This window comes from Bos grunniens, chromosome 26 (assembly GCF_055505025.1).
Source record: "Bos grunniens cultivar Pamir isolate PY7600 chromosome 26, Bosgru_T2T1.0, whole genome shotgun sequence".
Lineage (NCBI taxonomy): Eukaryota > Metazoa > Chordata > Mammalia > Artiodactyla > Bovidae > Bos > Bos grunniens.
The window spans coordinates 8,133,063-8,159,818 of NC_141190.1; the positions used below are offsets into that span (position 1 = coordinate 8,133,063).

Sequence of the window (26,756 nt, forward strand, 5' to 3'; positions counted from 1 at the left end):
GGTAAAAGATCTGAGACTCAGAAACATTAAATGATTTTCCCAAAGGCACACAACTAGTAACTGCTAAAGAATCTGAATCCAATGGATTAAAGACCTAAATGTGAGACCAGACACTATAAAACTCTTACAGGAAAACATAGGCAGAACACTCGATGACATAAATCAAAGCAAGATCCTCTATGACCCACCTCCTAGAGTAACAGAAATAAAAACAAAAGTAAACAAGTGGCACCTGATTAAATTTAAAAGCTTTTGTACAGCAAAACTATAAGGAAAGTGAAAAGACAATCCTTGGAATGGGAGAAAATAATAGCCAATGAAACAACTGACAAAGGATTAATTTCCAAAATACACAAGCAACGCATACAACTCAATACCAGGAAAACAAACAACCCAATCAAAACATGGGAAAGAGACCTAAACAGACATTTGTCCAAAGAAGAAACACAGATGGCTAACAAACACATGAAAAGATGCTCAACACCGTTCATTATTGGAGAAATGCAAATCAATGAGATCTCACCTCACACCAGTCAGAATGGCCCTCATTAAAAAGTTCACAAACAACAAAAGCTGGAGAGGGTGTGGAGAAAAGGGAACATTCTTGAACTGTTGGTGGGAATGTACATTGATACAGCCACTATGGAAGATGATATGGAGATTCCTTAAAAACTAGAAATAAAACCACCGTATTGCCCAGAAATCCCACTCCTAGGCATATAACCTGAAGAAACCAGGGTTGAAAAAGACATGTATCCCATTGTTCATTTCAGAACTATTTACAATAGCTGGAACATGGAAGCAACCTAGATGTCTATTGACAGATAAACGGATAAAGAAGTTGTGCTACACATAAACAATGGAATATTACTCAGACATAAAAAGGAACACATTTAAGTCAGTTCTGATGAGGTGATGAACGCAGAACCTATTACACAGACTAAAGCGAGTCCGAAAGAGAAACATAAATATATTTTAACGTACATATATGGAATCTAGAAAAATGGTACTGAAGAATTTATTTACAGGGCAGTTCAGTTCAGTCACTCAGTCGTGTCCGACTCTTTATGATCCCATTGACTGCAGCATGCCAGGTCTCCCTGTCCAGCACCAACTCCCCGAGTTTACTCAAACTCATGTCCATCGAGTCTGTGATGCCATCCAGCCATGTAATCTCCTGTTGCCCCCTTCTGCTCCTGCCCACAATCCCTCCCAGCATCAGAGTCTTTTCCAATGAGTCAACTCTTCGCATCAGGTGGCCAAAGTATTGGAGTTTCAGTTTCAGCATCAGTCCTTCCAATGAACACCAAGGACTGATCTCCTTTAGGATGGACTGGTTGGATCTCCTTGTAGTCCAAGGGACTCTCAAGAGTCTTCTCCAACACCACAGCTCAAAAGCATCAATTCTTTGGTGCTCAGCTTTCTTCACAGTCCAACTCTCACATCCATACATGACTACTGGAAAAACCATACCCTTGACTAGACAGACCTTTGTTGGCAAAGTTATATCTCTGCTTATTAATATGCTATCTAGGTTGGTCATAACTTTCCTTCCAAGGAGTAAGCATCTTTTAATTTCATGGCTGTAGTCACCATCTGCAGTGATTTTGGAGCCCAAAAAAATAAAGTCTGACACTATTTCCCCATCTATTTATTTCCCATGAAGTGATGGGACCAGATGCCATGATCTTTGTTTTCTGAATGTTGAGCTTTAAGGTAACTTTTTCAGTCTCCTCGTTCACTTTCATCAAGAGGCTTTTGAGTTCCTCTTCACTTTCTGCCATAAGGGTGGTGTCATCTGCATATCTGAGGTTATTGATATTTCTCCCACGAATCTTGATTCCAGCTTGTTCTTCTTCCAGCCCAGCGCTTCTCATGATGTACTCTGCATATAAGTTAAATAAGTAGGGTGACAATATACAGCCTTGACGTACTCCTTTTCTTATTTGGAACCAGTCTGTTGTTCCATGTCCAGTTCTAACTGTTGCTTCCTGACCTGCATACAGATTTCTCAAGAGGCAGATTAGGTGGTCTGGTATTCCCATCTCTTTCAGAATTTTCCACAGTTTATTGTGATCCACATAGTCAAAGGCTTTGGCATAGTCAATAAAGCAGAAATAGATGTTTTTCTGGAAGTCTCTTGCTTTTTCCATGATCCAGTGGATGTTGGAAATTTGATCTCTGGTTCCTCTGCCTTTTCTAAAACCAGCTTGAACATCAGGAAGTTCACGGTTCACATATTGCTGAAGCCTGGCTTGGAGAATTTTGAGCATTACTTCACTAGCGTGTGAGATGAGTGAAATTGTGCAGTAGTTTGAGCATTCTTTGGCCTTGCCTTTCTTTGGGATTGGAATGAAAACTGACCTTTTCCAGTCCTGTGGCCACTGCTGAATTTTCCAAATTTGCTGGCATATTGAGTGCAGCACTTTTACAGCATCATCTTTCAGGATTTGCAATAGCTCAACTGGAATTCCATCACCTACACTAGCCTTGTTCATAGTGATGCTTTCTAAGGCCCATTTGACTTCACATTCCAGGCTGTCTAGCTCTAGGTCAGTAATCACACCATCGTGATCATCTTGGTCATGAAGATCTTTTTTGTAGAGTTCTTCTGTGTGTTCTTGCCACCTCTTCTTAATATCTTCTGCTTCTGTTAGGCCCATACCATTTCTGTCCTTTATCGAGCTCATCTTTGCATGAAATGTTCCCTTGGTATCTCTGATTTTCTTGAAGAGATCCCTAGTCTTTCCCATTCTGCTGTTTTCCTCTATTTCTTTGCACTGATCGCTGAGGAAGGCTTTCTTATCTCTCCTTGCTATTCTCTGGAACTCTGCATTGAGATGCTCATATCTTTCCTTTTCTCCTTTGCTTTTCGCTTTTCTTTTCACAGCTATTCGTAAGGCCTCCCCAGACAGCCATTTTGCTTTTTTGCATTTTTTTTCCATGGGGATGGTCTTGATCCCTGTCTCCTGTACAGTGTCACAAACCTCCTTCCATAATTCATCAGGCACTCTATCATATCTAGTCCCTTAAATCTATTTCTCACTTCCACTATATAATCATAAGGGATTTGATTTAGATCATAGCTGAATGGTCTAGTGGTTTTCCCTACTTTCTTCAATTTCAGTCTGAATTTGGCAATAAGGAGTTCATGATCTGAGCCAAGACCATCTGAGTCAGCTCCTGGTCTTGTTTTTGCTAACTGTATAGAGCTTCTCCTACTTTGGCTGCAAAGAATATAATCAATCTGATTTCAGTGTTGACCACCTGGTGATGTCCAGTGTAGAGTCTTCTCTTGTATTGTTGGAAGAGGGTGTTTGCTATGACCAGTGCGTCCTCTTGGCAAAACTCTATTAGCCTTTGCCCTGCTTCATTCCGTATTCCAAGGCCAAATTTGCCTGTTACCCCTGGTGTTTCTAGACTTACTACTTTTGCATTCCAGTCGCCTACAATGAAAAGGACATCTTTTTTGGGTGTTAGTTCTAAAAGGTCTTGTAGGTCTTCATAGAACCATTTAACTTCAGCTTCTTCAGCATTACTGGTTGGGGCATAGGTTTGGATTACTGTGATATTGAAGGGTTTGCCTTGGAAACAAATAGAGATCTTTCTGTCGTTTTTGAGATTGCATCCAAGTACTGCATTTCAGACTCTTTTGTTGACCATGATGGCTACTCCATTTCTTCTATGGGATTCCTGCCCACAGTAGTAGATATAATGGTCTTCTGAGTTGAATTCACCCATTCCAGTCTATTTTAGTTCGCTGATTCCTAGAATGTCAACATTCACTCTTGCCATCTCTTGTTTGACCACTTCCAGTTTGCCTTGATTCATGGACCTGACATTCCAGGTTCCTATGCAATATTGCTCTTACAGCATCGGACCTTGCTTCTATCACCAGTCACATCTACAGCTGGGTATTGTTTTTGCTTTGGCTCCATCCCTTCATTCTTTCTGGAGTTATTTCTCCACTGATCTCCTGTAGCATGTTGGGCACCTACCGACCCAGGGAGTTCCTCTTTCAGTATCCTATCATTTTGCCTTTTCATACTGTTCATGGGGTTCTCAAGGCAAGAATACTGAAGTGGTTTGCCATTCCCTTCTTCAGTGGACCACATTCTGTCAGACCTCTCCGCCATGACCCACCTGTCTTGGGTGGCCCCACACGGCATGGCTTAGTTTCATTGAGTTAGACAAGGCTGTGGTCTGTGTGATTAGATTGACTAGTTTTCTGTGATTATGATTTCAGTGTGTCTGCCCTCTGATGTCCTCTCCCAACACCTACCATCTTACTTCAGTTTCTCTTACCTTGACGTGGGGTATCTCTTCATGGCTGCTCCAGCAAAGTGCAGCTGCTGCTCCTTACCTTCGACGAGGGGTATCTCCTCAAGGCTGCCCCTCCTGACCTTGAACATGGAGTAGCTCCTCTCAGTGCTCCTGCCCCCAGTGCAGCCACTGCTCCTTGGACATGGGGTTGCTCCTCTGGGCTTGCCCCTGACCTCAGACGAGGGGTAGCTCCTCCCGGCCGCCCCCCTAACCTTGGACGTGGGGTACCTCCTCTCAGCCATTCCTGCACCGTCGCAGCCTGGCGCCCTCGGCTGCCGCCCCTGATCTCGGATGTGGGGTAGCTTCTCCCGCCAGCCACCCCTGACCTTGGGTGAGGGGTAGTTCCTCTTGGCCACCTTCTGCGCGGTCCGTTGCACCCGGCAGTAATGGAGAAACAGACATAGAGAATAGACTTATGGACACGTGGAGAGGGTGAGGTGTATGGAAAGAGTAACATGGACACTGACATTCACTTCAGTTCAGTTCAGTCGCTCAGTCGTGTCCGACTCTTTGCAACCCCATGAATCACAACATGCCAGGACTCCCTGTCCATCACCAACTCCCCGAGTCCACCTAAACTCATGTCCATTGTGTTGGTGATGCCATCCAGCCATCTCATCCTCTGTCGTCCCCTTCTCCTCCTGCCCCCAATCCCTCCCAGCATCAGAGTCTTTTCCAATGAGTCAACTCTTCACATGAGGTGGCCAAACTATTGGAGTTTCAGCTTTAGCATCAGTCTTTCCAGTGAACATGCAGAACTGATCTCCTTTAGGATGGACTGGTTGGATCTCCTTGCAGTCCAAGGGACTCTCAAGAGTCTTCTCCAACACCACAGTTCAAAAGCATCAATTCTTCGGTGCTCAGCTTTCTTCACAGTCCAACTCTCACATCCACACATGACCACTGGAAAAACCATAGCCTTGACTAGATGGACCTTTGTTGGCAAAGTAATGTCTCTGCTTTTTAATATGCTATCTAGACAGTATGTAAAATAGATAGCGAATGGGAATTTGCTCTATGGGTCAGGAAACTCAAACAGGGGCTCTGTATCAACCTAGAGGGGTGGGATGGGGAGGGAGATGGAACGGAGGTTCAAAAAGGAGGGGATATATGTATACCTATGGCTGATTAATGTTGAGGTTTGACAGAAAATAACGAAGTTCTGTAAAGCAATTATCCTTCAATTAAAAAATAATTTAAAAAAAATCTGAATCCAGGCAGTATGATTACAGATCCTAACCTCTGAACTCTCCTCTAATTTTGCACAAGTCAGTGTCTATCTCCTACAAAGCCTGCCAGTGCCCATTCACGGGGAGTTCTCCACCCCTCAAAATTTCTCCATTTTCTTAACCTCTTGTTTGCCAGAACAGTTTATAATCTATCTCTCCCTATGCTAAATAGATTATGAATATCTTAATTGCTCTCCAGGTGTTTAGCAGTGAATCATGAGATCTGGTTGGAGTCCAAGAAATACTTGATGAATAATGCTACAGATGAAGCTGGATCTTATCTGTCGACTGCCAGAAACCAAGGTTGAGATGATGTAGTTCATTCAGTGTCTTAGTGGGGACTGTCAAGATAGAGGTATAGTTTAGCAAGCCAGATGTGTGACCTTAAGTAAGTTTCTTAAGCCTTACTTGTGCAATGCTGTTATACCTGCAATGGTGCTATACCTCACTGTGGGGAGGACCACTGTGAAGGTTAGAGATATTGCTGATAGCCAAGTGCAAGGACATAAAGATAAAGAATTACCAGTACTTAGAAACTCAAAATAAACTTGGATTCAACTGGAGCAGTGGTTTTCAACTGTGTTACCTGAGCTGAACTTAAAAATAGCTATCCAATGCTATACCTAACCCAGAGGGAGGAGTAAGAAGGAATGAATAATAAATGGATGCAGGGTCATGGATGGGGCTCCCAGAGGCTGCTCTGTAACTACAGAAACCTGTTCTCATAGATTTCATATGCAAACTCACTCCATGAACTTTATTTTGCAAAAAAAAATTCAGTTATGAAGTTAGTTTTAACAACACTGTTTGATCCCACTCAGAAAACTACAGACAACAATGTTTTCAAGTCAATAAAAAGTTGCTCTGTTAGACACAGGAGAGGGTATGAAGCGTGTATTATTAGTAAGACAGATTGCCCTTTGGAGAATACAAGCAGTAAAGAACACAGTGCAGAAGACTGCTCAGCTTCCTAAGGCATAGAATTTCTTGACCCTTGCCTCCCTGCCTTTCTGAGAAGTGGTTATTGCCACATTCACAGTGAAAACTCAGTTCCCAATACCCTGCAGAAATCAGCTCACTTCCTTACCTACATCCCTCAGCACTCCAGGCCTCAGATCTGTACATGTCTCAATTCCAAGGAACTCCTCATTCCTTCCTCAAGGACTATGATCCATGGATGTTTCTTTATCTTCTAATAATCAGACACTAAGAGATATGCAATCCATCTTGGACTTTCTGGGCTCTCTTCATGAATGAAATCAATGACCACCTACACCAACTCTAAAGGACCTTTTCCACGATTGGTCCAATGGACTGGATGTAACTATCAGTGAAAAACATTCCCCTTATTCAGACATCACCCACTCAAGTGGTTCTCTTAAATACATCCATACACATTTGTTTTTTCATTTAATCCAAACCACAGCCACGAGCCTGAGAAACAACAAAATCAAATAAAACTTTCTCTTTGTTCTGATTTCCTACCAGTGTGCTAGCCAGCAAAGCCAAAAAATCCAAAATTTATTCTTGTTAACAACATGGCCCAGCAGCCCATGATTTTTTAAATTTTTTCCTTCCCTCTCAACCTGTTCTTTTAATGTACCTCTCACTATTCTTCAAAAGAATATGTTAATAATCTGCACAATGTTGATACGCTTCCGCTGATGCTGTTTTACTGAAAAATAGAAAAGTAGCTTTTCCTAAATATCTCTACTGCTGCTGCTGCTGCTAAGTCGCTTCAGTCGTGTCCACCTCTGTGTGACCCCATAGACGGCAGCCCACCAGGCTCTGCCGTCATCTCTACTAGACAGCAACAAAAGAAGGGAAAGACTTACAATGACAGCAAGAGTAAAACTGACTACTTATTCAAAAGTTCAAAATTTTCTTTTAAATACTTCCACATAAACAATTTGATGCATGGAGAGTGTGCTATGTTTAGGCTGATACAAATTAAGCACCCCAAGGGTCCAGATCAGTGGTCCTCAACTTTAGATCCATAAGAATCACCCAGAGGGCTTGTTTTACACAGATTAGTGTGCCCTACTCAAAAATTTCTGAATCAATGGATGGAGAATGCCGGAGATTTTGCAAGTACCCAAATGATGTTGATGGTTGCCACTGCAGGGACCACTTTGATAAACATTGTACTAAACATCTGAAGTTCCCTAATCAAGAGTCCACATTTTACATATAGAGTAGTAGGCAAATTGCACGCCTGATTCAGAAGTCTACACCCCTGGGAGGAGGGGTGCCTATAGCAAAAGTTCTCCAAAGAGTGCTACCTAAATTTGTCAGAGGATTTGTAAACGAACTAACATTAATGGACTCTATGATCTTGTCACCATTTTCTCATCTGAAAAATCAGAAACAGCCTGTCTCACCTATTACATTAGGGTATTTTGAGGAGGACTTTAAAGAATGACTGAATGACAGGCTTGGAATTATAAAGCATAGACGTCATGATTACTTAGAAACTTATCGAGGCAGCAAAGGACATCCTATAGGCACAGTAAGCATCTCTGATTCACCAGTGAATTGCTGAGATCATGTTTCTTTTAGGCAGAGGAAATTAAAGGGAAAAATGAAGGCCAGCACCTTTGACATGACTCAATATTTTTCATTGCAATATGTTTGTAATGCAAAAAAATATTTTTTAAAATTTCTTTTATTCATGCTCATTTTTTTTGAGTTGCTCTCTATTCATAATTGCTGCTTTAAAGAAATTCATTGACTATTAGGTTTATAGCAAAAATGTGTAACTACTTAGTGATGTCTCAAAAATTGAATAAAATTTCATTCCATGAAACACTTATTAAGTATTTCAATGAACTGCATAAATTAAATCCTTCACTTGGTTTTGATTGTTCATTATGTGTCTCTAAGATTTTAAGCTTATGATCCTTTCTTTAGTATGTCACACAATTCATTCTTTTATTAACACATGTACTTACTGGGAGTCCATGTGTTACAATTTGAAAATTAAAAAATAAAACAAGTGTGACTTGTGAATTGTAATTACTGTGTAACTTTCTGTGAAAATAGAGTCCTAAGGCCAACAGGAATAATCCTATGGATGTACTTGTGCTTTAAAGAAATGTGAACTGCAGACCAAATTTTAAAGTTTGTGACAGCTGCATCAAATCAAAGTTCTATCAAACTCCTGGCCCTCCCTCTGAAACTCGCTCTGGGTTTAAGTTGCTTCAGTAATAAAATGGGGTTAAAACACACCATCCGTTCAGTTCAGTTCAGTTCAGTTCAGTCGCTCAGTCGTGTCCAACTCTTTGCAACCCCGTGAATTGCAGCTCACCAGGCCTCCCTGTCCATCACCATCACTCAGACTCATGTCCATCGAGTCAGTGATGCCATCCAGCCACCTCATCCTCTGTCATCCCCTTCTCCTCCTGCCCACAATCCCTCCCAGCATCAGAGTCTTTTCCAATGAGTCAACTCTTCGTTTGAGGTGGCCAAAGTACTGGAGTTTCAGCTTTAGCATCATTCCTTCCAAAGAACACCCAAGGCTGATCTCCTTTAGAATGGACTGGTTGGATCTCCTTGCAGTCCAAGAGACTCTCAAGAGTCTTCTCCAACACCACAGTTCAAAAGCATCAATTCTTCTGCACTCAGCTATCTTCACAGTCCAACTCTCACATCCATACATGACCACTGGAAAAACCATAGCCTTGACTAGACGGACCTTTGTTGGCAAAGTAATTTCTCTGCTTTTCAATATGCTATCTAGTTTGGTCATAACTTTCCTTCCAAGGAGTAAGCGTCTTTTAATTTCATGGCTGCAGTCACCATCTGCAGTGATTTTGGAGCCCAAAAAAATAAAGTCTGACACTGTTTCTCCATCTATTTCCCATGAAATGATGGGACTGGATGCCATGATCTTTGTTTTTTGAATGTTGAGCTTTAAGGCAACTTTTTCACTCTCCTCTTTCACTCTCATCAAGAGGCTCTTTAGTTCCTCTTCACTTTCTGCCATAGGGGTGGTGTCATCTGCATATCTGAAGTTATTGATATTTCTCCCGGCAATCTTGATTCCAGCCTGTGCTTCTTCCAGCCCAGCGTTTCTCATGCATATGTACCCTGCATATAAGGTAAATAAGCAGGGTGACAGTATACAGCCTTGACCTACTCTTTTTCCTGTTTGGAACCAGTCTGTTGTTCCATGTCCAGTTCTAACTGTTTCTTCCTGACCTGCATACAGGTTTCTCAAGAGGCAGGTCAGGTAGTCTGGTATTCCCATCTCTTTCAGAATTTTCCACAGTTTATTGTGATCTACACAAAGGCTTTGGCATAGTCAATAAAACAGAGATAAACGCTTTTCTGGAACTCTCTTGCTTTTTCCATGATCCAGCAGATGTTGGCAATTTGATCTCTGGTTCCTCTGCCTTTTCTAAAACCAGCTTGAACATCTGGAAGTTCATGGTTCACGTATTGCTAAAGCCTGGCTTGGAGAATTTTGAGCATTACTTTACTAGCATGTGAGATGAGTGCAACTGTGTGCAAAAATGTGCAAAGACATTGCCTTTCTTTGGGATTGGAATGAAAACTGACCTTTTCCAGTCCTATGGCTACTGCTGAGTTTTCCAAATTTGCTGGCATATTGAGTGCAGCACTTTCACAGCATCATCTTTCAGGATTTGAAATAGTTCAACTGAAATTCTATCACCTCCACCAGCTTTGTTCGTAGTGATGCTTTCTAAGGCCCACTTGACTTCACATTCCAGGATGTCTGGCTCTAGGTCAGTGATCACACCATTGTGATTATCTGGGTAATGAAGATCTTTTGTGTACAGTTCTTCTGTGTATTCTTGCCACCTCTTCTTAATATCTTCTGCTTCTGTTAGGTCCATACCATTTCTGTCCTTTATTGAGCCCATCTTTGCATGAAATATTCCCTTGGTATCCCTAGTTTTCTTGAAGAGATCTCTAGTCCTTCCCATTCTGTTGTTTTCCTCTATTTCTTTGCATTGATTGCTGAGGAAAGCTTTCTTATCTCTCCTTGCTATTCTTTGAAACTCTGCATTCAGATGCTTATATCTTTCCTTTTCTCCTTTGTTTTTCGCTTCTCTTTTTTTCACAGCATCACTCATCCCCAAATCTCTGAGTCTAGTATGATGTTAATTGCACTTGTTATCCCTCTTTACTACTGAGCATTCATTGGTAATCCATCTCAATGTAGGAAAGATTTAAAGAACAATTACAGAATATATAGGAGAAGGCAATGGCAACCCACTCCATTACTCTTGCCTGGAAAATATATAATATTGATCTTAGTATCTGTCTTTTTATTCTTTCAATCAGTTGAGTAAATACTAAAATTATCTCTGATCAAATTATGGAATGAATGAAGGTTTAATATGTCTAAAACTGACACAAACTTTGCACTGTGTGGAAGCTCTTTTATGATGCAGGTCTTTGTGGGAAAATTACCAATTCTGCAGCATTATAGAAATTGCTAAAAAAAAAAAAAAAAAAAAAAAAACCAGCCTTTCTTGCCCACTGTATAGAATTTACTATTAAACTACCCATGATTCTTAAAAAATAATAATACCCCAGTTACAGCCTATTCGCTCCATGTAGGAAACAAAGTATTTAATGATTGACTAATGAAAGGATGCAACAAAAGAGTAATTTATCTAACTTTAGAAGGAGTTAGGGGCTTCTCAGGTGGTATTAGTGGTAAAGACCCCTCCTGCCAATGCAGAAGACATAAGAGACATGGGTTTGGTCCCTGGGTCAGGAAGATGCCCTGGAGGAGGGCATGGCAACCCACTCCAGTATTCTTGCTTGTAGAATCCCATGGACAGAGGAGTCTGGTGGGTTATTGTCCACAGGGTCTCAAAGAATCACACATGACTGAAGCGACTGAGCATCACCCATGCAAGAAGGAATTAAGTACTAGTGCCTTCCTTAGACTGTGAGAGGGTTTTGTTTTTATCCCGAAAATCACTGCTAACACGTGGCTACTTGACAGGCCTAGTCAATACTAGATTTAGATTTTTTCTGGAAATGGTTAAGTATAAATCATAAATCAATTCTAGTCATAAAAGTTGCCATCAAAAGAAACTAGAAAAACAGCTTCAGCCTCTAAAAGAAAAAGATTATAGTTTAATAACTGTTAATGAATATACAGAATAGCTTTTGCAGGTCTATTTGTTTATGCTTATCTGTTATATCATCATTGGTACCTTGTGAGTTGCTTTCCTTATTAAAGAAATTTATTTCTTAGGGATTATTGGATTTATGTTACTAATTTTTACAGTATTCTTTAATAGACCAATGTGACAGAAAATTATACTAAGAAGAAGATTTTCATATTAAGTCACTAAATAAATGTACCTGCTTCTTCAAGATGATGCTATCTGCTTGTTTCATTGTCCAGGATGGTGACAATAATGACAACTCCTGGGAAGTTACTGAGCTATTCTTTCTGCAATCAGGGTCATATTTCTAGTCTTTATCATCTAAGTTGTACCCTCCTTCAGGGTTCTTGGTATAAAGCATTCGTCGGACTGAGAGAAAGCAAAGCATGCATCTTTTTAATCTGCCTCTTGAAGATAAAACAGAGACTGTCTCATTAACACAGTTATCTCCTCTGCCTTGACACTAGCGCACAGGGAGCATGACAGGATGTGGTTGCTCCCGGTCATTAAAACCCCAGGTAATACCTGCACACATGCCAACTGCTTGAACTGGCAGACAACGTTGGTTCATTTTTACATCATGAAAATCATTATCATAAAAATGGCACTTTATGGAACACTATAATGGCATTTCCTAAAAGCCAATGGCACCCCACTCCAGTACTCTTGCCTGGAAAATCCCATGGACGGAGAAGCCTGGAAGGCTGCAGTCCATGGGGTCACTGAGGGTCACACAGGACTGAGCGACTTCACTTTCAATTTTCACTTTCATGCACTGGAGAAGGAAATGGCAACCCACTCCAGTGTTCTTGCCTGGAGAATCCCAGGGACGGTGGAGTCTGATGGGCTGCCATCTATGGGGTCACACAGAATCAGACACGACTGAAGTGACTTAGCAGCATGTAATTGCTTACTTCTTGATATAGTCATCTTAAGAAACTGTCAAGGTTTACAGCCACTCCAAGAGCTTCATCTAAGATTCCTTTATATCAGTAATAAAACTGACATTCATTCCTTGCATTGCTTTACCAATAAAAAAAAAGCACCATATGTTGACCTGGGAGGTACAGGCATTACATTTATAGTGCATAGAGTTATTTGAGCAAGAAATTATAGTCAAATTCCTTTTGCTTTTTTTCCCCAATTCATCTTTTTAGGGTTTTGACAGTTGGCAGATTTTCTTAAGTCAGGTTGAATAATGCAGTGTTTGAAACAGACCTGCAAGGGAAAATACAAGCCATTTTACTGCACACACTCAACTCTATTTTAAAAACAAAAATAAACAGAAAATCTAAACCTTTCAACGTGTTCTTAAAAACATGACACAGTGAAATATCTTAACTGCTCCGCTTCCCCCCTTTACAAATATCTCAGGAAGGTTTAAGTATGGAAAGTTGAAAGTATTCATATTAAATCAGATGTTATCCGTTATTCAAGTCCCAGTTTGTCAGATTTCTTGTAAGGATATTTAAGGTTCTTTTGTGTAAGTACTGTAGTACTGAGGAATTTAAAAATACTTGTATAAATAATCCAAGGAGAAAGAATTATTCAGATATTTTGCCCAAGCCCATTCATAAAAGAGCTTTTACATCCACCAAAGCCATTTTGAAGGTAACTTGTATATAGTAATCACCCTAATCTGGTACCAAGATGTTTTCCTACAAAGAGAGAAGTTTTAGTCTTGGATTTTTATTGAAGTCTCTTTGAATGAGTTATGTGAATTATGTTATGTGAAACCCAAACTGGCTAAGGTTTGGGGCACTTTCAGTGGAGAACTCAAAGTAAGAGGAACAAGCTTCAATTCAGCACCTTCAGGCAAAAATACAAATTCATGTACAACTGGAGTTTGAGCAAAGAGCATGTGGTTCAAACCTCAAAAAATTCTTGTGTAGTTGTGAGAACTGGCTGTGAGAAACCCAGGTAAAAATAAGGCACGTTTTATGCAAATGTACAAACAGGGTATGTACTACTGAATCTCTCTCACTGTACAATAAGTGCCTTTTCCATCTTATGTTTCCAGTAACGTCTCCATTTTTGTGATTTTCGAGAACCTTGGGCATAGAAGTAGGGTAAGAGGCCCAGGGTGAGTGTAAATTGATGTTGCCTTAGCTGTGAGGGTAGTGAAGGTGAAATCACAACCAGGAATGACACTTAGAAAAACATGATAATGATATGCTTTCAGGTATGGGAACTGAGTAAGCCTTGGGTATTGAATGAATGTATCAGAAATTCCTATCCTTCGTGGCATTTGAAAATGGATGGTAAAATGTTCCTTTGTTTATGCAATCTTAACATATTTAGACAAAAATGTGAAATTCAAACAACACTGTTTGGTGTTATAGAAATCAAATATAACAACTGATTTTTTTTTTCCTACCCATGGTATCTGGAATGCTTGTAATTGGATATATGCAATCAAAGCAACTATTTTCATATCACAATAAAAAAGAAAACAAAACCCTTGAACTTATGTAAGGCGTGAATGGGCTTCCCAGGTGGCACGAATGGAGAATTCACCTGCCAATGCAGGCGACATAAGAGATGAAGGTTCAGCCCACGAGTAGGGAAGGTCCCCTGGAAGAGGAAATGGCAACCCACTCCAGCATTCTTGCCTGGAGAACCCTCTGGACAGAGGAACCTGGCAGGCTACAGTCCATGGGGTCGCAAAGAGACACAACTCAAGTGACTTAACTTGCACACAAGTCATGAATAAGCCAAGGCATCTGTTAGATGCTATCAATATTATTTTTAATATTCTTTTTATTTTTATTAATTTTAATAATTAATTTTATTAATTAATTATTTTGTTAATATTTAAATATTATTTGCATATTCTCATTCCTTAGAGGAAGAATCAATGTTTTATAAGATAAAAGTAGACTACTAGTACAGATTTTCTTTAACGTTACATGGATTTCCCACCCCATCCCCCATATCACTATGGTTTTTGCTCTAAAAAAATATTCTTCTTGGTGCTATCAGATCTTCCTCCTGGCATGACCATAATAACAAATGGCATACATTTATTTAGTCTCAGAAGAATTCCAGAAGATTTTTCCCAGGTGAAAAACAAACAGCTTGCTTCAAACTACCATAGTTCTTTTAGCTGGATTACTATGAACAATCTTATAATTTAGAGCATATGTCAATCGGTAGCTTTAATAAAATACATATTTTGGATTAAAGACATGAAAGTAAGACTCAAAACCATACAACTCGTAGAAGGAAACGTAAGTGGTAAATGCCTTGAAATCAGTCTGGGAGATGATTCTGTGGATTTAACGCCAAAGGCAAAAGCAACAGAAGCAAAATCCAGTAAGTATGGCTATATCAAACTAAAAACTTTCTGCAGAGTAAAGAAAGCCAACAAAATGAAAAGGCAACCTTAAGAATGGGGAAAGAAATTACTTGCAAATCATGTATCTGATGAGTTAATGTTATGACCAACCTAGGCAGCATATTAAAAAGCAGAGACATTACTTTGCCAACAAAGGTCCGTCTAGTTAAAGCTATAGTTTTTCCAGTAGTCACGTATGGATGTGAAAGTTGGACTATAAAGAAAGCTGAGCACCAAAGAATTGATGCTTTTGAACTGTGGTGTTGGAGAAGACTCTTGAGAGTCCCTTGGACCGCAAGGAGATCCAACCAGTCCATCCTAAAGGAAATCAGTCCTGAATATTCATTGCAAGGACTGATGCTGAAGCTGAAACTCCAATACTTTGGCCACCTGATGCAAAGAACTGACTCATTTGAAAAGACCTGATACTGGAAAAGATGGAGGGTAGGAGGAAAAGAGGATGAGAGAGGATGAGATGGTTGGATGGCATCACCGACTCTATGAACATGAGTTTGAGTAAGCTCCAGGAGTTGGTGATGGACAGGGAAACCTGGCGTGCTGCAGTCCATGGGGTCGCAGAGTCGGAAACAGCTGAGCGAATGAACTGAACTGAATATCCAAAATATATAAAGAACTCATACAACTCAATATCAACAAATAAAATAAACAATTTGATTAGAAAGTGGCCAGAGCATTTGAATAGACATTTCCCAAAGACATATTGATAGCCAAAAAGCACATGATAAGATCTGCAACATCACTTAATCATTAGGAAAATGAAAATCAAAATCACAGTGAGATGCAACCTCTCACCTGTTAGAATGTTTTCAAACAGACAAGAAATAAACAAGTGCTGGCAAGGATGTGAAGAAAAGGAAAACCTCATCCATTTTTGGTGGGAACATAAAGTGGTGTAGCCATTATGGGGAACAGTGTGGAAGCTGTCAAAAAATTAAGACTCTCAGTACTCTCTGGTCCAGCAATTCCACTTCCGGATATTTATTCAAGAAATAAACAACACTAATGCCCAAAGGGATATGAACCCACACGTTAACATCCACATCACCAATATTTACAATAGCCAAGACAGAAACAATCTGTGTATCCACTGATGAATAGGTAAAGAAAATGACGTGTACATATAAATACTACTACTGTCATAAAAAAGGAGGAAATGCTGCCATTTGCTACAACATGGATGAACACTGAGGGCAGTATGCTAAATGAAACAAGTCAGACAGAGAAAAAGAAGCGCCATGATGATCTCACTTATATGTGGAATCTTAAAAAAAAAAATAAAAGATTTCAAATACCGAGAACAGATTGGTGGCTGCCAGAGGTTGAGGATGGGGCAGTGAAGGGTGGGTAGAATGAGTGAAAGAGGTCATATGGTACAAACTTCCAATTTTAAAATAAGTCCTGGGGTTGTAATGTACACATAGTAACTAGAATCAATACTATGTTGCATATTTAAAAGCTGCTAAGCAGAACTCAGAAGTTCTAATCACAAGAAAAGAAATTTTGTAATGATGTATGGTGATGGACATTAAGTGAATGGATATTGTGGAGATCGTTTTGCAATATATTCACATATTGAATCATGTATATCTGAAACTAATATAATGTTATACATTCATTATACTTCAATATAAAAAAATATCATATCCTACTTAAAAAACAAAAAAGCCAACCCACAGGTGCTTGGGTCACATTCATTAGCAGAAGAAGTCACTGGAATTTATCCAAGGCCTGATACAATTTCAAAAAGTTATTCTCGTGAAGAAGAAAAGACTCATGTACAATGAGGAACCCTTGAATGTCACCTAAAGTTTGTGATGACTGTGTGATTAAAAATGCATTAAAATCCTAGGCAGCTTTCAGGCTGATCTAGGGAGAAAGATAAGAGAGATCATCAACATTTTCAATCATGAAAGAAAGCGGTATTCGGGGAAAAGAGGTAAGTGAGGGAAAAGCCAGGTAAGTGAGAAGGAAAAACGTGTGGCTAGACAAGCGATTAAATAGGAAGGGGAACTTCCTCAGACTTAAAAGACTACTGCACCCAAGTAGATGAATCAATTTTGAAAGCTACTCCAAATGGTCACCACTGGCAAAACAATGGTTACAAAAAATATAGATAAGAGATGACACAATTTTGAATTCTGGTAAACAAGTGGATCTGAAAAACCAAATAAGGACATTAAAAAAATATCACATGTAAAGAGTGAGATAGCACTGATTGTGGTCATTCGATAAAACTAATACAATGGAATCTAATTAGAGTTATAAAGTGATCGGCTTGAGAGAATAACTTAAATTTAAAATAGTGTTTAAGACTCCAGTTGGTAAGGACAATCTCCCTTGACAGTACAGAAGATGGCACAAAGGTCCTAAGTGACAAATGACCCTTATTCACACCTCATAATTCTCACACAACATTCAGAGGTTAATAGATAACATTCCTTAGGCATGCACAAAATCTCTGCACCTATAAATGCAGAGATGTATTTGCACATCATTAACCATAGACTCTTCTCAGTGCATCCTCCACACCAAGGGGGCATGATGAACACACACACAAACACACTCACACACATGAGACATCTGAGTCTGAATTAAAGAACATGATCCATTGCTCATTCCCTTTAATGATGGATAAAATTCTTACCCCCAAATAGTGAGAAGTATCATTTGCATTCAACACTTAGTTCCTTGCTGCTGAACAGATGCATAATGTCTATTTACATTTATCAAACATGAGAACAACAGAGGCGAATACAACCAAACAGCATTTTATAAGAACCTAATAAGAAAATTGACTTTCATGAAGCCAAGCAATCACCTTACAAAAAAAATCTCTTGGGCTATAAAATTCATTTAAATATTCTATTCAGTTTAAAGTATTTCTTTAATAACAATTTAATATTTCACAAGATTAAGCACCATCTCACTATCAATTGTTTGCCTTTGGAAGTTTTAGTTAGATTAAATGAGCAACATATAAAAATATTTTTTATCAGTTAGGTATTTTAAAACCTTAAAAAATTATTCACAATTCAGAGAAAGCTTATTTTAATCCAAAGGTGCTATCATGGCCCATTTTTGCCCTAGAAGTAATATATTTCTCATCAAAATGAAGCATGATAGCAAAATCTGTTCACCTAATGGAGTCATCACTGCTCTTTTTTCTAGTTCAGACACTTTTTCAGTGAGTTTAAGTTCTGGCAAAATCTGTTACGGTTCATTGGGCTTCATTATCCCTTGAGTCACATAATTAAATGATCACATGAAATAAAAACATGGCAGTGCCTATCAATCAAAAGAGTTCTGTGTTCTCAGACATCAAGAATCAAAATGTCAAGAAAGATTGATTTTATAAGGGCCCCAGTTGCCACTGATGTGACAGCGATTTCAGTGACTAAAACGGTGATTCACTAACAAGACCTGGAAGAATTTGTGACGCTAGCTGGCCACGCCTTCTTCAGTTCTTTACAACTCAAGTTTTAATGTCATATTGTCAATTATACGCCATACTGCTGAGAGGAAAAAAGCAGTATATAAAACCATCAGTGACAGATAAAATTAACAATAACAATTTAATTGTCATTTTGCCAACAGGATCGTTTTAATGACACAACCTAATCAAAGTAACATGATTGCAATCATTCACAGGATACTATGTCAGAAGAACTTATCAAACCTTAAATACACATTTCTGCCTGAAGATGCTCTAGACCTTCCATTGTCAGCTTTGGCTTCCAGCTCTGTTTGTTACACATTCATTACATCCTGTACTCAGGAAGAAGGAATATTTAAAACAAACTTCTTTTCCTTCTAACTATTGCAGCTGCTTCTACCAAGCAATAAAAGTTGCTAGAGAAATCATATACACACATACATGTAAAATTAGGGAAACAAGCTGCTTTATTGCCTCGACTTAAAATAAGCTCAATCAGTAGAAAAGAAAAACGTTATAATATACAGCTTGATGAGCAGCTGAAGACAAGAATATACTCAGACGCAATTCTAGAATTCAGGATATCTTACTCAGGGTTTGAATGAAACGAAAGACATTTCTCCTCTTAATTTTTCTAAACCACTGAATGAATAAGTGAAGTTTATGTGGGGAATGCAACCCGAAATAGACAGATACATAAAATGTACTTAAATATGATTCTGAGACTTTAAGGCAGAAAATGCAACATCTTGCTCCTGTTTAATTATAATTCATAAAGTGCTATTTTATAAACGCTAATTTATGAGTTCAAGGTTAAAAGATACTTTTAATAAGTCAGCAACAAAATTTAACTCAATGTTAACAATTACTCTTTAGGATAAAAATATCAACTGTATCGCAAAGCAATAATTAGAAGCTAGATTAATGAAATTATAAAGATTAAAATCAAGAGGCTTATTATCTAACACTTCACAGGTTAAAGGAAAGAAGACACTGAAAAGTTTTTTTTTTTTTTTTTTTAGATAGCCTTACTTTTGACGGTCGCCGTCCGGGTACAGTTGTAAAGGATAGCCAACTCTCCAAACACTTTACCAGGACCCATTGTGCACAGCTTCACACCTTCTTTTGTAACTTCAACCTTACCATCTAAAAAGAAGAAGGAAAATATATCATTTTGATTCTCTCTCATGCATTTCTAAGATGAGAGAGGAGGGCCAGGCTCATTTTCAAAAATACAAAGCAGTTACCAACTAAAACAAAATCATCCTCAAGATGCAATGCAAGAAATGCAAATCTTGTCCTAAATTATCTTTTCCTAAATTAATAATCATTGATAAGATTAGAAAGGAGACTAAAAGAAACACCAAAAAAAAAAGGGATAGAAATAAAAAAGTCAAAATGTGAAATTACTCCAAATGCGATATTAGAAAACTCTAGTAATTCCAATTTTAAAGTCATTTTGAATTTGCAAGGAAAAATTGAGTGCATATGTTTTCTACAGCACACTTCATATTGGGAATTCTCATCTGAATAAGGCAGCTATTATGCAAAGGGAAATTACTTTGACCCTTGGGCATTATTCAATTGCAGCTCACAGTATCTTTTATTTTTAAACATCTTATCCAACTGGGCCAAGACTGTTTTCTCTGCTTCTCAGCCCTGCAACATGGACTGTAAGGAAACCAAACTACTGAATACAAAGGTTGAGGGGAAAGAAAGAGACACTGGGACTGTCGATATTCTACAAAGATTTGGAAAATGAAGCGCTAAAGGAGGAAAAGCTAAGGAAACAGCGTACACTGGATATATATTGGTGCCTGAAAGTGAGGAAATGCTATTCATGAAGCAAATTTTAAATATATATATATATATTTTAAAATTCAAAGCTATGAATTCAAACCTTTCATCACCTAATATAATGGGGGAAGAAATAACGAGGCAACACAGTCTATTCTATACTTTATCTTACCCTTTATTACTCTTCCCAGTTACTTAGCCACAGGCTGCAGAAGGGAAGCCGAATGCTCGGCAGAGGCTAGTGACTGAAGGGAATTAACGCTGCCAAGTTTGTCTGAATGTCAGGCCTTCATACATTGTCTCCATGAATTACCCCCTTTAATCTATATGCTTCCTGTAATATTTAATTTTCTAGAGCTTTAGCTTTACATTTACTTCTTCCTTTTTAAAAATCGACCCACTTTTACCTAAGAATAATATATTTATGAAATCACAGAATTGTTCAAATATGTAAGATAAAATCTTATATATTTAAAAACTTTAAAAAGTTGAATTCACAACTGATATAATGTGCCACACACACCAGCCGTGAAGCAAACTTAGAAGTGATTATACATTTACACAGAGTAGGAAATGGCGATCCACTCCAATATTCTTGCCTGAAAATTCCGTGGAGAGAGGAGTTTGGCAGGCTACAGTCCACAGGGTCACAAAGAGTCAGACGTGACCAAGCGGTCAGTCACGTGCAACAACACATTTACAAAGGAATTCCAAGTATAGACTATACAGACCAAGTGGGTCACTTAAAAAAATTAAAAATAAGACAGTCAAAAGTTTACTGCATACACTCAATGGCTCCAATGCCCACCTAGTCAACTTCCCTTAAAGTACTTGGCTTCATCTTGAGCCGATCTCTTCATTTACGTTCCTTTCTTTTTCCCTCTGTGTCTAAAAACAAGATTTGTTTTAAATGGGGTCCAGGCACATGGAAAGCAGGTGGGCCTGTATGTGGTGGTTTTGGTTATGAGGGGACAGATGTGGGGAAACAAATAAGGAAAAAGTCAAATAGGCAGAATACTTAGCACCTTTATGCAGAGGCCAACAGCCCTCAATAAATGGCCCAGTATGGAGGGTTTTATATGCTTATAATTTGATATTAACTTTAAGAATACATTTTAATGACACTACCTCAGATCATCATTGTGAGTCACTTCACTGTATAGCAGAAACTAACACAACATTATAAAGCAATTATACTCTAATAAAAAATAAATAAATAAAAACAAAAAGCTCCTAATAGTGTTCTAGACATTTTCCATTATTTTGCCTGGCTAAACTCAACAATGACTAGAGGCTATTAGGACTGTTACTTGAGGTACTAAAAATAATCCAAAATGTAGTTAATTTATATCTTCTATTCCTGCTCTTTTTATTCATTTTCACTTTTTTTTAAAAGTGTGATACTATATTGGTATTGTTTTTACTATGCCCTATCTCCACCAGGAAAGAAAAATAAAGAAACATTCAAGTTATTTTTACCTGAACTCTGCTAAACTGTTAAAGTTGTTTGTGTGAGAGGTGTTAGAATATTGGGTTAAAGAAAGCCTGATGGTTATTTACAGTTTCACTTGACTCTTGATATCACTCCTGCCATTAGCACGAAGAGTTGAAAGCTTTATCACAGCAACTTGAGTGTACTTTTTATTTTACTTCAGGTACCACATGCCCATTTATGATGTAAAACGGGCTGAGTCATGAGTCCTAAACTTTGCCACATTGAACAATAATTAACCGACCTCTCGCTTTTTGGTGCTACAATTTATGTACCGCTTCAGGGAGATGGTCAGTAATAACAGATCCATAGTGAGGCATCCATGCTGCTGCTAAGTCGCTCAGTTGTGCCCAACTCCATACGACCCCATGGACTGTAGTCCACCAAACTCCTCTGTACATGGAATTCCCCAGGCAAGAATACTGCAGTGGGTTGCCATGCCCTCCTCCAGGGGATCTTCCCAACCCAAGGATCAAACTCTCATCTCTTATGTCTCCTGCATTGGCAGGCAGGTTCTTTACCACCAGCACCACCTGGAAAGCCCAAAGCATTCATACTTTTACCTATTTTTATAAGAATCAGTAGTTTCTATAAATAAAAGAAGGTATTGAATTTATAAGAAAACCCAGAGTCACCTGACTTTATGGGCATTTTTTTTTTTTCCAACTAATCTGTAGTTTGGGGCCGTAAGGACTTTCACAAATAAGACCAATCAGTTCAGAGATTTATTACTGGCAGGCTGAGACAGAATGGCTGGCAATAAGCTAATTACGAATACTCTGTGCTAAATTCCAACAATCTTGGTTGGAACATGCAGGACAACTTGATTGGTCATTAAAGGAAGATAGTTGTTCTATCAAAGGTCCCATCTAGACAAGATCTTCCATCTCCTTTGTTGTCTAATACTTTTATGATTTTGTAGGTTTGAGAACACACTTTTTACATTATGTATTCTCTCATGAGGGTTTCTATGGCTGATAGATTCAACAGGAACATTTAACATTGTGATGACTGAGCTGTGCTATGATCAGCATGGGTATATTTTCTCTAGGAGAAAATATGCATATGTTATGAAAAGATTACTACAATAAGTTTAGTTAACATCTGTCATCTCACAAACACAGTTGTTTGTTTGTTTTTTTTTTCCCTTGTGATGAGAATGTTTAGAACTTACTCTCTGCTTCCTTGATGGATTAAGACTACTACTATATTGAACTTGCCTTGTCATTTTAGGTTAGGAGTGTGGTTACTTGTGGAAGAAAGTAGAAATCATTAAGGCTACTATGGGCTAACTAAAGGGAAAAAGCCTTCTCCTTTCTAGGGACAGATGATAGTCTTAGATATTCTTCCTTAAGAATACATCTTGTCAGTCATTTACATATGTCTTCTTTAAGTCAGTATAAGAAGGAAAAAGACAGTCTCACTATTAGATGATAGTTTATTCTCAAATTAAAGAAGGGCGGTGGGTCAGCACCTTATCAGTTTTCTGTTTAAGTTTGATTTCAAGTCCAAAAGGATATGGTCTCTCTGGACCTAAACTCCTGTTCTTTTGATGAGGTGTTAATTTGGATTGGAAATCATTCTTTGGAAATTTAACAAAAGTTTGTGAAAAATTGCCCTGTTTTAGTATTTACTATTAGGTGAGTTTTCTTTAGTTTTTGTTTGTGTGTTTTTGGTTTACCAGTATCTTATTAAAGATTGGGCTTCCCAGGTGGCGTTAGTGGTAAAGAACCCACCTGCCAATGCAGGAGACATAAGAGACTAGGGTTCCATCCCTGGGTCAAGAAGATCCCCTAGAGAAGGAATGGAAACCCAACTCCAGTATTCTTGCCTGGAGAATTCCATGGACAGAGAAGCCTGGTGAGCTACAGTCCATAGGGTTGCAGAGAGTTGGACAGGACTGAAGCCGCTTAGCGTGCACACACATTAGAGATTAAAGACGAGAGAAAGAGATAAACAGAAGTGACTTCTTCCCTAAACCATGTGTGTTTTCACAGTTTCTGTAACCATCACATCCTTATAATGCTTTACATGAGGCCAAGCGTCCCATTCACAGAAGTCACTTTTCTTACATCATCATAGCAATAATTCTTACTAGAAGCACAAAAGTACTAGTCATTCAAATGGAATGAAACTTAGTCTGAGGTATAAGAGGCTAGTCGAGGTTGAAGCTACATGAGTGAAGACCTCTGTTTTCTCTCTTTCAATTAGGAAAATCTGATTTCCCTTCTGGTCGTGACTGCTATAAATACATTAGATACAATTGTTCATTACACTAAATTACAATTGATTGTAATACATATTGAATATGAAATAAAATCATTACCAGTATACTTAATAATCAGAGAATCAAAAATGTAAGTGAGGTATCTAGAACTAAAAATCTCACTTACAGGAACTAAAAGAAAAAAGAGAGAGAGGTTAACATGCACATTAATATACGTGAAACTCATTTTTTGTTTTGGCTTCTAACTCTGAGGTCTTGGGCTTCCCTGCGGCTCAGCTGGTAAAGAATCTGCCTACAATGTGGGAGATGTGGGTTGGGAAGATCGCCTGGAGAAGGGACTGTGTACCCACTCCAGTATTCTGGCCTGGAGAATTCCATGGTCTCTATAGTCTATGTGGTCACAAAGAGTTGCACACAACTTTTCACTTTCACTTTTTCTGAGGTTTTAGGGCATATGCACATATCCACAAAGGAAACCTACATGAAGAAAGAAAATGAAATTTAAGCAAGCCAGATACAGAAAATCATCTGAACCAGCAGAATGAAAGTCTGGAATGAGCAAATTACATTACAGCATTTCTGTCCTTAGAGATATTTAAGGGGTAAGAATTTACTAAACCTATTGTAGATGAGTCAGCCATTGACCAGACATGAATAGAACTCTGGAAAGACTTCACAAGACAAGCATGATGATTCTATAATCTTTCTACATCTTATGTTTTGAAATCCTAGCCCTTTAAAGTACTCAAAAGGCACTAGATAAATATCAGTGGACTAATTCAACTTCTAGTGATGAAGAAAACCAAAGACAGGACAGATAAGAGATATTCACATAGGGAAGAAATAGGGAGTAGTCTAATCATTCCCTGAATAACAAGAGTTGAATAGATAATTTGACTGTCTCAAGTCAAGTTTATTAAGCTCAATTCTTGCCATTCACAATGCATTTTTGTTCTATTACTTCCATGATACATGAGCACCTCATTAGTCTAATCAATGAATGGCCATGTCTTTAGTTCCTTAGAGACTGGCAAATGACAAACACTGTTATCAGTGTCAGACCTGTGGGGACGCATCATATGATTTTTGTGTTTCTTATGTAATAGTATTAAGTTGGGGAGACTTTTGGACCTAACACTATGGTTCCCAAATGGGGTCACTTTTAACCCTAGGGGCTATTTGGAAATGTCTGGAGATATTTGTTTGGTTCTATGAAAGTTTTGGAACTAAGGAGGTTCTTCTGGCATCTAGAGAGTAGACGAACACCACTAAACATTCTCCAATACACATGTGAGCCCCCACAGCCAAGCATTATTCAGTGCAAGAATGTAAGCAGTGCCAAAGCTGAGAAACCCTGAAATGAACTATGTCCACATGTGTACAAAACACTCTGCATTTAAAGGGACAATTTTGACTTCCACTTAAAAAAAGAATCTTTACCAGACATAAATTGCAAGCCAAAAAACGGCTAGTACCAGGTTGCAATATTTAAGTAATCCATGTCTATTAGAGTAGAATTAGAATAAACACACAAAGCTACTTTACTGACTTATTTTCCCCAGCGGATGTCACCTGGAATAGAAGTGATTATAAAAATTTTTGAAGCAAGACTTACAAGAGTATCCTGCTGATATTAGAACGACATCAGCATTTTTCCAGGCATACTTGAGACTATCAGGTTCTGACTCTACTGCTGAATGGTTAAAAGATCTGGGATAAGTTATTTAACTCTCTATGTGTCAATTATCTCAGTACAAATTTGGTATAATGAAACTTAATAGGTTTTGATAATTAGATAATGCATTTGCGAAGACAAAAATATATAGGTTAAAAATAGTTCTTGAGGAAACTGTACTTCTTTTTAAAGAAAAAATACTTTGATAAGCAGTTTTAAGGAAAAAGAAGCAGGGTTCAAGGTTTTGGTTCATAAGATTCAGGAATGGAAAGGAGAAGAGTGACAGATGAGCAGAGCAATAAAAAGAAAAACAGGAGCAAGAAACTGGAGATTTCAGAGAAAGGGGCAGGCAGGAAAGCTTCATGTTGAGAGAGGCTTTAAGATGTTTAGTAGGAGGGATGTCTAATGTACAATATTCAGTTAGTTGTTGCCAGAATTAATGCCCTACATTTCTCTCCAAATTAATCTGCTTCACACTAATTTCCTGTGTAAAGGGCTTGGAGGAAGATAAAAGCTTGAGGAGAGATCCACTGCTTGGATACATCAATAAACAGAAAAGCAAGGAAATGAAGAATGAGTGATAATGGGGAGCTGGAAAGCAGGAAACCCTCCAGTAACTATGTAAACTGTGTAATTATAAGAAACTAAGGACTCAGAAATTGGCAGATATCTGAGGGGAGGACATCAGTCTTTTCACAGGATGTGAAATGGGTGCTTAATCCAATTTCACCCAAGGCTAGGAAGGTTGGAAAAGAATTCACTGTGACCAGAATGATGTTGCTTCAATCAGAGATTATGTCTCCTTTACTTAAGTTCACCTAGTACCTTTTAATGGCTCTTAGGAGGAAAAGAATTCTGAAATCACAAGTTCTAAACTAATATTCTGGTTCTCACTGCTCTTGACATGCCAGACCTTTAGACATTCAGTTTCTACACCAGGGCAATGGGAATAACAGCTACCTGCTTCACAGGATTAATATGTGAAATTTATGTCAGAGTTTGGTGTGTGATCAAGCTTTCTACACATATTAGTATCCACTAAACTAATTGAAGTGTCAGTCATTTAATCC

The 26,756-nt window shown here is 38.5% G+C and overlaps 1 protein-coding gene across 9 annotated transcripts in view; it reads right to left on the bottom strand.

Moving 5' to 3' along the window:
- PRKG1 (protein kinase cGMP-dependent 1) overlaps positions 1–26,756 on the bottom strand; it is a 1,415,798-nt gene that overhangs the window by 870,946 nt on the left and 518,096 nt on the right. For all 9 annotated transcript variants that reach the window (XM_086379150.1, XM_086379151.1, XM_086379152.1 and 6 more), the window contains one exon: positions 19,528–19,641. In XM_086379150.1, coding sequence (XP_086235276.1) covers positions 19,528–19,641 — 114 coding nt within the window. The remainder of the gene's footprint in view (positions 1–19,527; positions 19,642–26,756) is intronic.